This window comes from Macrobrachium nipponense, chromosome 15 (genome assembly GCF_015104395.2).
Source record: "Macrobrachium nipponense isolate FS-2020 chromosome 15, ASM1510439v2, whole genome shotgun sequence".
NCBI classification, from domain to species: domain Eukaryota; kingdom Metazoa; phylum Arthropoda; class Malacostraca; order Decapoda; family Palaemonidae; genus Macrobrachium; species Macrobrachium nipponense.
Window position 1 is genome coordinate 38,241,188 of NC_087208.1, and position 17,974 is coordinate 38,259,161.

Consider the following 17,974-nt stretch of genomic DNA (forward strand, 5'->3'; position numbering starts at 1 on the left):
TTAATATAACCTTTTTTATTATTTTTTTTAAGTATGAAAAAAGAATAAAATACACTCGTACCTATTATCAAATTAGTTGCGAGTAACCAAACCGTTAAAATCGCTAATCAAGGGAAATGTAGCTAATATTTACCAATATAAATCTTACTTATTAGACGCAAATATGGTAAACCTTTGCAACATTGTAAGCAAATAATTAAAACGCTTAAAATCGAATGTATAGATTAATGCTGGCAAGACCAGCATGACTTAAAAAGAAAAATGCTTAAAAAGGTGAAAGACATGGAAGTACTCTTGGAGATCTATTTCCATCACACATTTATTGGTAACTTCAATATCAACCAATATGTAGAATAAGCCTCTTGGCTTATTCTACATGAACTTATCAGACAAGAGAAGTTAGAACTGCTGATAAGATAAAGTATTTATATTCATTCTAAACCTGGATTTCAGAAATGAAATTGTCACCAAGTTGCATATTCAGAAATGTTTTGTGAACTTTTTTTCTTTTTTCTTTTTTTTTTTTAGACAACTCCATAAGTCACAACAGAAATACTAAAGAATTTATATGTCCTAGTCACTTACAGATGATGTCTAGAATTGGAAATACATTCAAATTTAAGGTGGATCTCAGTAAAACAATAAATGTAAAAGATATAAATGCCATATGTAGTTAAAACCTTGCATGTATAATTATGGATCAAAATTAAGGCTGAAAGCTTTTATCAGCTGCCAAACCCAAGTTTCCTGAAATATGATAAAGGGATATATGAAGTCTCGTGTGTGTAGACAGGGTGCAACGCATACATGAATTTGAGGATTTGTTTCAAATCACAAGAAATGCATGAACCAAAGTATGTGAATGAGGAAAGACAGGTTCTTTCGAGATATTGCTTGAAAAAAAGGCAGTATAGACGCGTTGAATCCACCTTTCAAAACTATAAGAACCAAGACAATTTCAGTATGACATAGTAATGCTCAATTCATCATAGAACATGAGGTCTACTACACGGTCATATCATATCATGCAGTGGTGACACGTCATTATAGCCACTGTGGAACTGCAGCACCCCCTATAGATTTCACACATATGGACAAAATTATGAATATATATACATGCATATGAGAAATTAAGTATGGATTATCAATAACCCTTTAGATACATTATAACAATTCTCTTGTTTGTGTACATCAATAAAAATGCAAATGGTTTTGAAACAATATGTAGAGTACTGCTGGCTAGCAGGGTGATATAAAGTGGTACCCAGCCCGAAGCGAGAGAAAACTGGGTCTAGGCCAGCTGAGTTGTGTTTACTTACAGACATATATAAATAACTACAGAAGCAGTCTGCGTTTATACACGGTAATTATATCGGCGGAAAGGCCAGAGAATTCTACGTAAGATGATCTACATTAGAATTTAGCATGTTGTTTTAGTGGAATAGAAATAGCGAAAGGACGTTCTCCTTACATATACTCCCACCCCAAAGACCATTACTATGGAACCCTCAGGTGCCGCGGTGGCTCCGGTTGGGCCGAGGAAGTCCTCAGGTGCGGCAGCGGCGTCGGGTGGGCCGAGTGAGCCCCCAGGAACGACAGCAGCGTCAGGGCGGTCGAGGAGGCCCACAGGCGGCGGCGTCAGGTGGAGCAAGCAGGCCCACAGGTACAGCAGCGACGTCGGCGGGCCAAAAGGATATCTGGCGTCATCCAACTGAGGAATTTTCAAAGATCTGGACTGTGGCGCCATTAAAGGTTCTTTGAAGGTGAGCAGTCGTAATGAGTCCGCTAATGGCTGAGCCAATACCTCTGTGTCGCCATCCAATTCGGGAGGTCACCAGTTGTGAGGACAAGGGAGAGAGACAGCTAACTGGGTACTGATGTTTATTACGTTGTTGTTGTTTTAGATTAAGCTTATGCTAGCACGGGCTCTTGCTCACAGAGCAGCCCATAGGTTTTTTACCCAAAGCGAGAGAGAACTATATCTGGGCCAGCCGATTTGTGTTTTCTTACAGACATATATAGATAAATAACTAGACACAGCCTGTATTCATACATGGTAATTATATCGGCAGAAAGGCCAGAGAATTCTACATAAGATGATGTACATCAGAATTTAGCATGTTGTTATAGTGGAACAGAAATAGCGAAAGGACATTGTCCTTACAATATATGTCATGTAGCATATCATACAGGCTACATTTTAAGATTTAAAAGCCACCATTAGAAATATTAGGCAGTACTCAAACACTATAAGCAGTTATTATGTACTCACTAAATCCCAGGAATTTTGGAAAATAAAACAGTAACTCATCACACAGCTGTTTTTTATAGCAATAGACCAATCACAAATACATCTTAAATAAATGCGTAAATTTCGAAATTTAAAGAAAAAAAATAAGAATGGCTTCCATTTAAATATCACGTAGCCTAAAATAACTTCTCTATAGCCTGTTCCTTCAACCTGAGTCTAATTTCCCCGGCCTTGGCGGAAGAATACCACTCGACGAAGCTCTCCACTATGAAGGCCACACCCGCGAAGACCATACCGAAGCCCAGGAGCATCAGAGGCCCCTGGAAGTGGACGATAGTGAGAGCCCTCGGCTCGCTGTCGATGGAGGCCTCTGTGGGGAAATCTCCCGTCCAGCTCTCCAGGGGAACGCCTGCTTCCAACTGCCTCCTGCGGCTCTGTCGGCCTACTTTCTTGGCTTCGTTTAGCCAGTCTTCCATCCACTTGTTGTAGATGCCTCCCTGGGTGACATGGTGGGTGGGAAGGAAGGGTTGTTGGAGTTAGGCAACTTGGATTATTAATTTAATTTATATTGTTATTGTTGCTGTGGTTGTTACTGTACAATGATTAGAAAAGAGCTATGGAGACTCTTGGAAACCTTCTTTTTATGTTATAGGCCTAATGTTTCCTGACAAATTGATAATACTGAGGGAGAGAGGAAGGTTGTTACCGTTAGGTTACTGTTGTATATGGTTGTTTGGTTGTTGTTGTTATTGTTAATGTAAAGTGATTAAACGAGTATGGAAGACTCTTAAAAGCTTTCATTATGGATCATAGGCCTAATATTCCTTGACAGAAATTATTACTGAACAAGTTTAATGGCGACCAGAAACTAACACTCACCTCTATCAATCCTAGGATGACGAAATCCAGATCCTCTTTGAAAGGGGCGTCGTGGGGTATAGGCCACGCATTGAGAATTGGCATGACCCCTTCCCTGCCCAGATAAAGGGGAGACGTGCCGTCGGCCTCTGTGTAATGCTCTGCCACTTGGTACTGGAGAAAACGCAGCGAACCGAGATGTGGGTATCTGTGAGTCAAGAAAGAGCGAATGAAATGGCCTAGAACAACCTTTCTACTTTTTATTTTCTATCACTCCCCATTTTCCACTTTTTACGAAAAATTCTTGAGGATGATCAAGTGAAAATCTACAGAAAAAACTGTTAAAATCTATTCCCTATCATTAAGTCACTAATGACAGTTTTCAGGATAATACAGGATTTATTAAATGGCCCAAGTAAATCAGCATGAATTCTAGTGAAACCTGGGAATCTCTCTCAGAGGTCTAGTTCATCTACTGTACTGTAGCAAGCTTAATTAGTAGCTACAGAAATACTGACAGATATTATACTCCAACAGTCATCATTACCAATAATCCTATAGAGATCTCTCCTAGGACCTTCACATTTTGCTTACTTGTTCTGGAGAGTCAGTCTCAAGCCTTCATCAACGTCATACCCTAACACCATCATGTTGCCAAGGGATCTCAGGGAATCTGTTTCGGAGTTCCTCAGGAGTTCTCGCAGTGTGTCTCCAAAGGAAGGCATTGTTACCCTGTGTGTGGAAAAGGTCACTACACTGTGAGGTGGTGTGAAAGATGGCTATACCATATCATGCCTATCTGTCAAAATGAGAATTTATAGAAATTCAACTTCTGCTGTACCTTTTAACAACTTTCACCAGTTCTTCCAATGTCTCTGGCCTTGGAGGGTATCTGGGTGCCACAAGAAAAGCCACCAAGTTCCCCTTGTAGAGTGTTCCCACAATGAAAGCGAAGAACAGCCAGATAAGTACTAACAATCTCGTCGAAAAATTCGCAGGTAAACGATCACTGAGGCCCCCCTGGCCCAAAAGTGTTCCCAGTACTTCAAGAAGGACACCTCCTGAGGCAATTTTCTTGTGCTGTTGCATTTGCTCTGATCCTCTGATAACCTGGCGAGAGAGATCAGATTGTGTGGATCATATATTTTGTGTTCAAGGCTGTGATTCCCGAAAAACATTATTTTGCTTCTAAACCCTCAGTTTTCACTTGGTGCTTTGTCCTATTCTAGCTGACATTGAAACTGGAAAATCTCTTCAACAGAAAGACAGAGACCAAATCAAGCTGACATACCCCAATCAGTCCCACGCAGGATATCAGGAGCGTTCCAAAGATGCAAAGCCACACTTCATTGGTCAGTGGATAGTACAGACTCTGCCACTGGGGCTTAAGAACAGGCTTTGCCATGACGAAAGCTTGGTTGATGTCGTGTTCGTACGTCCTCGTGAAATCGAATCGCTTCAGTCGTGCTGGGTACACAGCATGGATTATGGGTGCAGTCCACGCTTTGCGCTCCAACACCCTCTGGACTACCTGTAGAGAAAGCTAGTTAGATTCAAGAGACCTGTACAAAAAATTGCTCTAAGGCTTCAGTGTCTTTTAAGAGCTAGAGGTTCAGCAGAGTAGTCAGAATCATCTCATTCGTTCCTTTATCATAGAGGAAGGTAATATGCTATATTATTGCTGTAATAGTCGGTGGAAAGGTAAGATCATTACCAGGAATAATTCTGGGAACCAGAGCACTGGACCTTCGGTGTCTAATAAAATGTCTTTTTTTCAGTTATGAAAAATATGTTCACATCTCTGATTTTAGCACAAATATACCTTTTCTAATTGACAATGGAATTAGTTGAATTTACTTTGACAACCTAATCCTCTAAATCTAGGAATTAAACTATGCATAGTAGAAGTACAGATATTATACCATCCTAATTTGACTGTTTTCGGAGTAGTATAAGCCTGAAGATAGAATTATTAACCCAGAAGATGGTCCTAAGTAGAATCCTTCCTTTCTCCACTTCATCTAAGCTAAAAATCCTCTCGGATGAGCAAATGAAGTTTGTACTCGGTTATTCTCACCATACTCCAGCAATATTAATGATTAAAAGGGACCTGTCCACTCTAAGAATTAATTTGCAACTTATACTAACAATTTCCAAGTTCTTAAACAAACATCTGTAGGTTTTGGTCAAGCCAGGTTGCTTACAGAGTGTCTGAGTGCGTCAGGTGATGAATACGGTACATTGAAAGGCTTATAAATATTATTCCCCCCTACCTCATCCCAAGTTGAGACCTTCAGAGCCCTCATGGTGAAGTTGAGAGTGGATTCCATGGCATCCAGCATCAGTTTGTCAGAGCCTGAGTAGATTATGTCGCCTTTGGAGTTCGTCTCTTCCATCCAGTAAGGCTTGTATGGAAGAGCGCTGATATTGACGGTGGCGCCGTACAGGCTGTTGGGAGGATGGATTTAAGTTTCCTCTCTCTCTCTCTCTCTCTCTCTCTCTCCTCTCTCTCCTCTCTCTCTACTCTCTCTCTCTCTCTCACAACAAACAGCGCACGCGCAGAATCCTCTCTCTCTCGATCCTCTCTCTCTCTCCCTCTCTCTCCTCTTCTTCTCGGTCTCCTCTCTCTCTCTCGCTCTCCATATATATATAATATAATATAGATAATATATCCATATACATAATGTGTTTGGGATATCTATATATTTATAGTGCACTTTACAAAGCAACACCTATCAAGATACCAACAATTACTTTACGCCCCATTATCGGAAAACGTTAAAAGTGTTAGATCCATTGTTCCTCAGGAATATATATCATTACAAAATAATATATATATTCCCATTAACGAAACGTGCAGAGTAAACACATTCACCTCTCAAAAATGGGAAAACATGCAGTGGCATTATACTCTCTCTCTCTGCTGTGATAAGAAATATTTTTTTTGTTTGTGATACCTTTTCGTTAAATATATCGCTGGTCGGAATTTAATAATGGTTCTGTTCCTGGAAGTTAAAGAATATAATAAGAAACAACTAAATTTAGCTTTGAATCCTGAAGGGTGCAAAGCGCTTTGTAATAATAGTATAATATTATTTCACTTATGCTAGAAAGGGTATTAAAAGTTATTTAACGTCAAGGAAGGTAACGGGATACATTGCGTCATCCAGTTAGTAATATAGTGATTTTAGCCTGAAATACATGATTAATTATGAGTTGGAGTAATTCCAGGGAATATAAATAATATTCACTTATAAAATCGCTCCATTTTTGAGGTTGTAAAGTATGACATATAACAGAAGGGTTGATAGAAGTAGACTAAGTAATAAAACAAGGCGCGATCCGACCCACAGCTTACTGGTGAAATAGAGCATTGCTTCACCCGAGATCTATATAGATAAATAGTCATAAACCATAGATATAGAGAGTCCAATCTATATCTATGGGTCTAACACTCGTGAGCAGCGGCAGAATATGACTTCACTGGTACTGTGGTCGTCTTTCCTCGGGGTTTTGTTGTCATGGCTGCCTTTGATAAGTGAACCCAGTTATTCGGCCTAGTTCGAAATTGCTTGCGAAAGCAGAACAGTTTCAAATGATTTCACGGTTGTCATGACTGAAGGAATAGCAGCACCAAAAAGCAAAAGAGTGTGAGTTTAAATTTCCTAAATAGAGTGAATTTAAAAGTTGCTTTGAAAAATCCTTGCGCAGATCGGAGTGTAGCTATTTGAAATGTTGGGTAAAAACGACAAACGAATACACTCTGACACCAAAGCCGACTCGAAATCACTGTGCCACGAATTCAAAGGAAACGTGTAAAAGTATGCGGCACAGTTAATGGCCAAAAACATGTGCAATACTGTAAAGTTTATTGGAGAAAAGCGTTATTTTTTAAAATCTCAACACTGGCGAGTTGCAGCTGATTTCATAGTAGTAGCATATGACTGATTTGATTTGATAAATTCTAGTGAAAGGGCTTGAGATGTGAATTCGAGATATGCCTATGGTGTGGATATAGAATACCAGAGATAAATTCTGGGTAGAATAGTAGCCACACATGAGGAGAAATATGGGAGTGGAAGTTTATGAAGGTATTGTTTTTTTCTAGCAAATCTTTGATTGGATTATTTGATGTGTTGAGGTTTTTGAATAGTCTAAATTAAGTTAAGCAGATGAATGGTCCTCACGAGATCCCCCAATACTTTGAGTTGTAAGGAAACTAAACTCTTTAGTAAAAATAGCAAACATATGTAAACATATATGTATGACAAATTCGTAAAGTAACTAAGTCTACAGCCATAACCAGCCCCGTTTCAGGGAATCCCTTCTCACCTCCACCCCTTTCGGAGCCGGGTGGGGGGAAGGTAGGATGAAACCAAGACCACCATTATAAACCATCTTAGGTGTCCCCACTATAACCCTGCCAAGCTTCATGCCCATCGGACCTGCCGTTTGGCCATGATTGAATGACAGACGGACGGACAGATATAACGGCCATTATATTAAGAAGATATGACGATTCTCTCTGCATATCTGGTGAGACGCGAATCAGGGATCGAGTGCCTTCGAACGATGATGAGAATGAGCGAGAACTTTCCATATAACCAGCTCGTTGTTCGAAAGTGTTGACGTTAAAAGTGAAAATAACGGTAGATTTGAGGCAACTATTTAATTAAAATTAAGGCAGTCTATGGTGACACACTTTTACTTGCAGATGATGGTAAGATGTTTATATTGACATTTCAACTTTTATTTTATTTATTTATTTATTTTTATTTATTTATCTGCAAAGGTAAGCATTTTCTTCAATACGATGTGAATTTGAACAAATATAATGTATAATGCTTCCAAGACGAAAAGCAGATGAGACAAAAAATCATGAGAACGAAAAAGGGAGAGAATAGTACTTAGGTAGATTACATTATAACTATAGGCCTATTGGCGTAGTCACTGACATTTTCTTTACTATATTCCTTAGAGTAAATCATGTATATTGGAAACTGCAAATAAAAGGTATTACAACCACTAGAGATATTTTTAAGCTTAAAAAAACTTATATTCTGATAAATAAATAATAGATATCAACAACAAAGTAGTTTGAAGGCTCACTCCCCGAGCAAGCGAAAAATATATGGGACAACGGAAAAATATATTACTCTGAGAAAACAAGACAGACATGTAGTAGGTAGGAGAAATGGTTGCGCTGCCTTACTTTGAGAATTTTTGTGGGAGCAGGGGCCGGTCCTCTTGCAAGATGAGTCCCCGGGAACGGAGCCAGTATCCTAATTTGATCCACCGCCCGCCGGAGGCTGTGAAAGGCATGTGGTAATACATGTTCCATCTGAAATAGGTTGGGGTGATGTATTGATAGCTTTTCCAGGCGCCATATTCCTTATATATCGCTGATATAGCATATAAGATTTCGAAATCACGAGATTCCTGAAGATAAGACAGAGACTCCCAAACCTCTTGGAGCTCCCGCTGGAGGATTTCCCGTTGGAGGAGGTCCCGTCGGGGGATTCTGGAGCGAAGACGAGCGCATTGTACATGGAAAAGGTCCAGTGAGCCGATAGGGCCTCCACGTCCTGAGGGCGCAGACGTCCCACGGCGATCAGAGTGGAAGTCCCCGACAGGAGGCGTCCTCTCAAGGACGACTCGGCGAAGGACTCCAGGAAAATCAGGCGGTCGCTCACGACGACGACTACGACGCAGAGGAAGTGGAGTCGTACCTGTGGGCGCCGGAGGAAAAGACAATACGCTGGTCACTCCAGAGACACTGTAGGCTCATTGACACGAGTCAAGTAGAGAGAGAGAGGCAAGTCAAGTATGCAAGTAACTATACTCTTTTTTTTTTCATCTGTCCATCCGCCTGTGGTGTTTTCTCATGGTAACACTGCGTCCCGGGCTTTAGATAGTTACATTTAGCTTACATTCAACAATAATTTCGAATATTAATGGTGTAATTCGCATACTGTAAATTATTAAAACACTTTAAAGTTGCAAATGTACACCCAGATATCCTTTTATTTACCTAAAACTTATACATAGCGTAACTCTCTAAAGCCCTGGACGCAGTGTTACCATACGTAAACAACACAGGCGGGTGGACAGATGGAAAAAAACAGAGTATAGTCAACGTGAAGAGCAAGTCAAGTGAATAGACACTAGGTCTAATCTGAGGCAAGTTGCTTCCTCTCCATTCATCACTGGCTCCTTAACTTACTTGCTACATCTACTGGACCTGTGTGAACATTCACTTGACAACCCTTATCATCTTTCAGAATATATTTTAATTTTCGTACTAGAAAATTAATTTATTTTCCAAAAATAAGGTAGATAAAATCATCCAAACAAGATAGTCTAAAAAATGAACATCATAAAACATAATTTTTCATTTTGCGTATCTTATACCTTCATATATTCAAGCAGCTTGTTGCAAAATGGCGTCACTAACTTCTGGGATGATTTTTAGAAATCGAAGCAACTGCAGATTTCCGAATGAATAGTACCCAGTTGCTAGATATGTAAGGGTTATCTCTGATTAGATTTTAGGCTGGTCTGGGCCAACTGCATTAAGTAGCTTATCAGAAACTCTCGGGGACATTCTTGAGCACGATCTATTCTATATGCATTCACCGGGATCTTCACAATACAGCTCTTTTAAAAGCATTGCTGAAGCCTCATATTCATTTCTCCTTTTTATCCAATCCCCTATACCCAAATTAGTAACCTCCTCCTCAATTATATCTAACATCTCACCAGTGGCGGACTGGCCAGGTTGCCAGCTTGCCCGATGGCAAGTGGGCCCCTTACACATGGGCCCTTTACACATAAGATCATGGAAAATTTCAATACTGAACAAATTCCTTTCTAAATAGGTTATATATATAATATATATATATTATATATATATATAGATATATCTATATATAATATATATATATATATATATATAGCGACTTATGACTAGTTGGGCTCCAAGAGGCCCCTGGCTTAGAATATTACTGGTTATTGTCCATCCCACACAACAGATGCGATTTGCATGACAGTGAGGGAAAGTAAAGATTTATTTGTCACTAGTATATGCAGCATGGTAAGTGAAATCATTTTGTGAAATATATATGTTTCTATATGTCAATAGGAAATATCTTCAAACTCGAATATAAGAAAAGAAATGGCTATTTTTAGAAGACAAAACATATATATTAATATAATTGTGAATTATATATATATATATATATATATATATGTATATATATATATATATATATATATATATATATATATATATATATATATATATATATATATATATATATATATATTTATATATATGTATATATGTGTGTGTATACTTTATATGCAGCTTTCTCTTCAAAGAGCTGGGTAAAGATTCCTTTTAATCAATCAAATCTCTCTCTCTCTCTCTCTCTCACACACACACACGCATACGGTGTTGTGTGTGTATGTGTGATATATATATGTATGTATGAGAGAGAGAGAACAACTCACAAGTATCGTACAGCACGGTACAGGTACGGAACACGATCAGTCACTGTTGTCAAGATTAAAATATCCCGATTTTCGTTAGTGTCATTTAGGTTGCCATCTGTTGATATCTTTTCCTTTATATAAGTTAACTAAGTATATATTACGCATATTAATACACACATTGACACACGGGGACGATCCCTTATCTAAAGTGCATTGTGGGCATTGAAAATGACTATTCCTTGCAGCAACTGTGCAGTGGTAGGACTGCAGCGGCTCAACACGCCTCAGCCGTCGTCCACGTACACAGTCAGTTCTGTAGCAGTACAGTAATGTATTTGACTAGTGACTGAAGTGTTATTACCTTAAGAAGTGAGTTGCACTGATTTTGTTGGTAACCTGTCCTTTTGGTCTATCAGCATCTGATAGATCTTGCGAAGATGATGAAAAAATGTCAAGGAAATGAAAATTCAAAATTATAATTTGTGATAAGCCGATCCTGACTGTACTACGGTCTATGGCAAAATAAGTGCAATGTTGATATTGAAACATGACGTAGCTATAAGCTTCCAGGGCCTAAGCACATACTTCTTATTTCGCTGAATAAAAGGAGAGAAGAAGTATTGAAGCAGAGAAGTATTGTTATGAGAATTATAGATATCATAAAGATGTTCAGCAAACAAGCACTTCCTTTTCGAGGTCACAGAAATGAATCGGCCTACACTTTAGATAACGATGTTTTGAATCGTGGTAATTGTTTAGCTATAGTGCAGTTATTGGCAATATGACAGTACTATGGCAGCTCATGTTTTTTCGGTGCAAAGCAAGTCTGAGCAGAGAATGAAACGATTAGAACAACAAGGAAATGTTCACAGTAAAGGTCGTAGTGGACTTGTTACATACCTGAGTAAAACAACTATAAACTATTTAATCAACATTATGAAAAATATGATTCAAGAAAAAATTGGGCAAGAAGTTAATCAACAAAATACTATTCTATACAGGTTGATTCAACGCAAGATATTTCATCCATTGATCGGTTTAGTATTATAATTCGATATGTGCTTAAAGGTAATATCTATGAGCGACTACTTTCCGTTGTACCAAGTAATGATGGAACAGGACAGGGACTTTTCGATCTATTAATCAAAACGTTACAACGTCATAAAATTGACCCAGAAAAATGCGTATCTGATCGCACAGATGACTCTGCAAGCTACCATGGGCAGTACAAGGGTTTACAAAGTAGAATTGCTATTGTGGCAGATCAACATGTTCATGTATGGTGGTATGCCCATGTTTAGAATCTAGTGATAACTGAGACTACAAAATGTTGTGTGCCTGCAGTTTCCTTTTTCAATTGGCTTCAGAATTTAGCTACATTTGTAAAAGCATCATACCAGCGAATGGCTGTATGGATAGAAGTAGTAGGAAAACATCTGGGACAAGAAAAAATGAAACGATTAAAGCTAATAGGTGAAACTAGATGGTCAGGGAAATCAAATGCAGCAACAACTGTATTTAGATGCTTTGATGATGCTTCTGTGATTACTTGTGTGGATTTATTGGTATGCTTAACAATGATTCAAGAATCAGACAAGTGTGATGCAAAAACAAAGTATAATGCAACGTTTTTCTTCAAAGTCTTAAAAAGTTTGAAACCATATTGACTGCATTTACTTATTTGTATATACTTGAAACTACATCCCCTTTATCAAAATACCTGCATACCAATGGATTAGATATGTTTACTGCATGGAGTTTGGTAGATACAGCTACAACAAAGTTGATGGAACAGACAAGAACATTTGATAATATCCACAGCAAGGCTTTTGAATTTGTAATTAAATGTAATGAGGAAATTTCGCAGATGAATTTGAATGAACAGATAACATTTCAAATTGATGCTTTGGAAGATGCATTGCCAGTTAAGAGAAAGAAGAAGAAGATAAAAATGGCAGATGAACTTGCTAGTGATGAAGAAGCTCCTCAGATCCCCTGGTTGTTTTTAGAATAAATGTGTTTAATTTAATAATGGATCGTATTCTTCAGTCACTGGAATCCCGCTTTGTACAACACAAACAGTTGTATAAAGATTTATCTTGCTTGGACTCTACAAATTTTAAAACAATTGCTGAGAAAGGTCTTAAAGATGAAGCATTGAGAGGAATTATCAAGTTGTTTCCACAAATCATCAGAGATCAAGTGAAATTGGAACTGTTTCTTTTACTTCAATCTTTGATGTTTTAAAGTTATTGCTTCATGATGGTGAAAATGTGGGCAGCAGTTGCACCAACAGTAAAATGTACACTACTTGCCCATCTTGTATACTGAAAATTCAAGCTTCCAACAGACTTCATGACAAGGCATATGATAACCTTTATGAACTATATAAAATAATTTGCACATTATCTGTTACCCATGTAAAGTGCGAGAGGGCATTTTCAAAACTGAAGATTATAAAGACAAGGTTAAGAAATTCAATGTCTGAGGAAAACTTGGAATCTTATATGTTACCATCCATTGAAAAGGAAATGATAGATGAGCTGGATAATGAAGTAATTATTAACAGTTTTGCACAATCCTCCACTGAACTTAAGCGATTGCTCCTAATATAGTGGACTGCATGTAATAGGTTTTTGTAGTTTTTAGCTGTCTGTATACAAATTGTGTAGTACATGTATGCTTAGATATATCCGAATATTATTTCAAAATTCTTGATAAATTGGTATATGCATGTTATACTTCTGTATTGAAAGTATATTTAGTATACTTTTATTTTGTGTATTTCACAATTATGAAAGTAAGTAATCAAAACCATATAAATCTAGTCTTTTGATGGGCTAGACTTAATAAAGGGGAGGTGATAAAATTTGACATATGTCTGATCAATGGTATGTCTAAATTATTTGAAAGAAAACTTAAGTAGAAAACGTATAAAGAATGCAGGCTATACGTATCTTCTTGATTTTCTTTACAGGTTTATTGGATTACATTTTTAGTTTGCAAACATTTCAAAATAACACTACTTTACATGTCATTAAACTTTTGGTTAGAAATTCAACTAAGCAATTATGTATCTATATTTGGTATTACTTTACATTATGTCTAGGTGATTTACACTTATTAGTAAAAAATAAACGTTCCAATAATTTGTCTTCTGTGTTTCCACATGTGCATTTTCAAATATTTTATGTATTCGTTATGTGAACACTATTATAGTGTTTTGCCACCTGGCAACCACAATTTTTAGACCCAGTCCGCCACTGCATCTCACTGATTACTTGGACACATTTTTAATTACAGTCTTCGTAAGATCCACTTGCTTTGTGTATACAAGCACTTGCCCTATGCTACTTGCCTTTCAAAGAGAGGCAGTCAACTTACTCACTTGACTTGCCTCTCTACTTGACCCGTGTAAATTGGACTTGAGAAAGAGGGAGGAAGAACTCACCTCTCTGGCGACACTTGTGATTCTGTCGCTGACGGTGAAATTGTCGCTGGTTCCTTCGGCAGAGTTGTCGAATAGGGCTGCCCCTCGTAACTCCAGGGATTGGGCCATGTCCTTCGAATATGAATAAATCATAAATAAAGTTAGGCCTACGAATGAATATTGTATGAGTATTGTAGGCCTATCGCATATTGCAAAATCTTAAAGCATTATTGGGTAACTTTCTCAAAGTTAGGCCTATAGGAAAAATATATATTATATGTGTATTGTAGGTCTATTGCCTACGGCAAAGTCTTGCCATAAATGAGTAACGCTCTCAAAGTTAGGCCTATTCGAACAAATAAATATTATATGATATTGTAGGCCTATTGCATGACGCAACTTTCTCAAGTGAAAGTAAATGGTTTAGTACTAGTTCGTTCACTGGTCAATATAAATATAAAATAAAACTTGCACACTTATCAATATCGGAGCTTTGCAAAAGAAAGCTTCATTAAATATTGCTTTTTTTCTTATTTTTTGTTTTGCTTTCTTTATATTATGTGGCAAGACTAAAATTCGTTCTTTATAACAGAAAATGTCTAAACTTCGGTTAGGAATCGTACACTTTCTCAATTAGGCCAATATCCACGCAAATTATCCCATAAATCCATCATTTAAGTCAGGGGTTTTCAACCTGGGCTACACATACCCCAGGGTACGCCTAGGGTCTGTCAGTGGGTACGGGTTCCCCACGGGTTGTTAGGGTTACGGGCCTGGCCGCCCACTTGCTGACAGGCAGGACACTTCTACTGTAGTTAAAGGTGGTAAGCTCATAAGAGTGGATTGAGTTTCCTCACTGCAAAATGAAATACACAAATACTTTCCCGATGTGTCTGAAGGACACTTAGAGATCATTAGAGACCTTTTCATGCAGATATTGCTTTTGTTAATGATGCTATTAAGGAAGAGTTTATTGAACTTGTAAATGGCTCCAGTGCTTCTGATCTATTTGTGGTTTAGCGAAAACTGCTCCCCGGCTGACTATACTCTGTTTTTTTCCATCTGTCCACCCGCCTGTGGTATTTGCGAATGGTAACACTGCGTCCCGGGCTTTAAATAATATTCTATTTCGAATATTAACGGTGTCATTTGCATACTGTAAATTATTAAAACACTTTTCAGTTGCAAATGTACACCAAGATATCCTTTTATTTAACTAAAACTTACACAGCGTAACTATTTAAAGCCCGGGACGCAGTGTTACCATGCGCGACCACCACAGGCTGATGGACAGATGGAAAAAAAAGGGTTTTTTTTATAATATCTGATGGGTTAGATTCCACACGAAGCAAGTATTCAAATGGATGACAACTTCCTTTCCAGGATATCGATGATCAGGAAGTTCCAATTCCTGGGAATTCTTTAAACTCATTCTTAAGAATTGTTTTTATTCGCCTCCTAAATATTCATCCTTAGCCCATATGAACTGAACTAACTTTCCTTTTTGAGTCGTTTTTAATTCATATAATACAAGAAAAGGCTTTGAAACAAAAAAAGAAGCACCCATTCAGTGATCGGGTTCGTTCATAAGGTGAGAAATGAGAACGTTTTGGAACGAAAACGTCCGGAAGGTTTATTCATGACTGATCGATCTATCAAGAGCAAGCGTTCACTGCCCTGGCAACCTCATAAACTCCCTTTGCTGTTGACATTGCAATAATAATGTGTTTTGTTTCTGCAGCTCGGTACACAACCTAGAAAATTTACTGCATAGAATAAAAAAAAAATTCTTAGTTTTTCTTATGAAATTCTTTGCTTTTACAATAATACAGGTCATGTCAGGAGAGTTATGTATACTTACATCCCTTCAACACATTATTTGCAAATATACACAATGGAATATTTTTCTGACATTGTTTTGCTCCCTTTATAACGAAGTGGAGGGGGTACATTCCTGACATTAAAAATACCCGAAAGGGTACACGTGGTAAAAAAATAAAAATAAAAAATAAAAACCCCTGATTTAAGTAGTCTAACTTTATATTTAACATATAAAATGGCGTACCGTAACCTGATAAGTAGACTTCATTCGGTCTGCTCAAAATCCCAAAATTATCTGAATGAAGAGCAACGTCTAAAAAAATCGACATTTTTGGTATCGTTTCATCGACGTTGCTTTAAATATATACGTTGAAATATATCATTATCAAATTATTGTTTATAATTTATAACTCACCTTGGCCAGGGCTTCATAGCCTGAGGTCTCGCCGTCAGTGAAGAGGAGATAGGAGCAGTTACGCCAGAGGTAAGCAATCGATAACACAACCGGTCTGATTTCGTTTGTACCATCTCTAGTCACACCAAACTGTGCTGTCAAAACTGAAGTTGATATAAAAAAATTATTTTTATATATAGATATTTTATATTCTTTCTTTCGTAAGGGGAATTGTCTTTAATTTATTGTATAATAATAACAGAATTCATTACAGTTCTCGGGATAATTACATTAATGGTTCTTATGATGAATATCAACGCCAGCCGTTGTAATTCTACTAATAGATGTGTCAACGGATCTAGCAAATCTGAGTTTAAATTTACTCAACTTTTCACTCCTCTCATCAAATTTAACCAATATATATATATATATATATATATATATATATATATATATATATATATAAAACAAAACTTCCATTAGTCTCACCTGAACAAGTGTTTAGACCTATGAGTAGAAAGTACTGCAAACCAGGCCACTCGGTTTTCATTTTTTTTAGTTATTCACTCTGAAAAATTACGTAGTTTAGTGTTACTTAATGTAATGACTACTTTTAATTGGAAGCGAGAACTTTCTTTATTTCAAAATATTCACTATGAGACTTATTACTAAGTTTTTCTCATTTATGAGCTGGATGGATCTATGTCTAAGCCACCATGAGGTACCTACATGAGAAATTATAGAAATAGTTCATGAAATTATACATACATACATATATGATATATATATATATTAATTATATATTATCTATATATATATATATATATATATATTACACAACGGCTACGGCTCTAGAAAATACCTGTAAATCAAGAATCAGATATAACAATGTTTTACCATGCATGAAATTATCTTACCGAACCAACAAACCTTTACCGTGGTTGTCACATAGGCCTATGTGTAACTCGCTTTTGCGTTCTCTGTCTCTCTCACTGTCTCTCTTTCTCCCTCTCTATCTTTCTCTCGCTTTCTCCCCCAGTGGTTGCAGAACTCAGACTGAACGATGCAACGGTTGATTGCAATAGACTTTCTGCCCCATAACAAAGACTAAGCACGCCATTGGGCGCAAGAGATGGACGCATGCGCAGGGAATTCAGTCGTAAGAGAGCGTCCAGCCAATCATTATCGTCGAGTTAATAGATTCTTTTTGTTCATGAAAAGACGATAAATTAGAACGACTGGTAGTACGTAGCCGAAGATTAATTACCGAGTGGAATAAACAATGGATATTGTTTATCCCTTGATGTTTCTGTGCAATCTTGACTTTGGTTTACGGATTTTTTGTACTACCTAGTTCGGCTTTTAGATTTATTGCTAATGTCTTGACGGTGCTCTTCATTCATTTCGTTATATGAATATTTATTAGCGATTGAAACAGCAACGGTTTCAAAATCTTAATCTAATTATATTTAAATCGGTATTTAAATCTGAGAGCGTTTTAGGCCAAGACGATGGTTCTCCACCTCATAGGCCTCTTATAGTCATTAGCTGTAGAGGATACGAAATGCTGTAGAGGTGTATCGTTAGCTACATAATCTCGGATACAAAAAGTTTAATAAAGAGTAATCTCGAATTTGCTGTGTATGTAATATTACGGGTAATCTCCAGTAAGCCATAACAAGCAAAAAGGAATACATTCTGGATTTGTTTTTATTTATTTATTTTT

General features: G+C 37.4%; 1 protein-coding gene across 3 annotated transcripts; it reads right to left on the reverse strand.

Annotated features, from left to right (window-relative positions):
• Positions 1 to 2,307: 2,307 nt before the first annotated feature.
• Positions 2,308 to 17,299, reverse strand: LOC135227097 (ionotropic receptor 21a-like). 3 transcript variants are annotated; one of them, XM_064266950.1, is made up of 12 exons: positions 17,179 to 17,299; positions 16,738 to 16,816; positions 16,270 to 16,412; positions 14,055 to 14,165; positions 8,576 to 8,838; positions 8,322 to 8,450; positions 5,383 to 5,557; positions 4,401 to 4,640; positions 3,951 to 4,219; positions 3,704 to 3,841; positions 3,131 to 3,317; positions 2,308 to 2,748 (listed from the first exon to the last, which is right to left on the reverse strand). In XM_064266950.1, exons 2-12 carry the CDS (start codon positions 16,796 to 16,798, stop codon positions 2,428 to 2,430), a joined length of 2,037 nt encoding a protein of 678 aa, XP_064123020.1. In that variant the 5' UTR covers positions 16,799 to 16,816; positions 17,179 to 17,299; the 3' UTR covers positions 2,308 to 2,427. The 3 variants fall into 3 exon arrangements, with proteins under 3 accessions (XP_064123020.1, XP_064123021.1, XP_064123019.1); XM_064266951.1 differs by having other exon boundaries at positions 17,185 to 17,296; XM_064266949.1 differs by having other exon boundaries at positions 17,166 to 17,290.
• Positions 17,300 to 17,974: the final 675 nt, after the last annotated feature.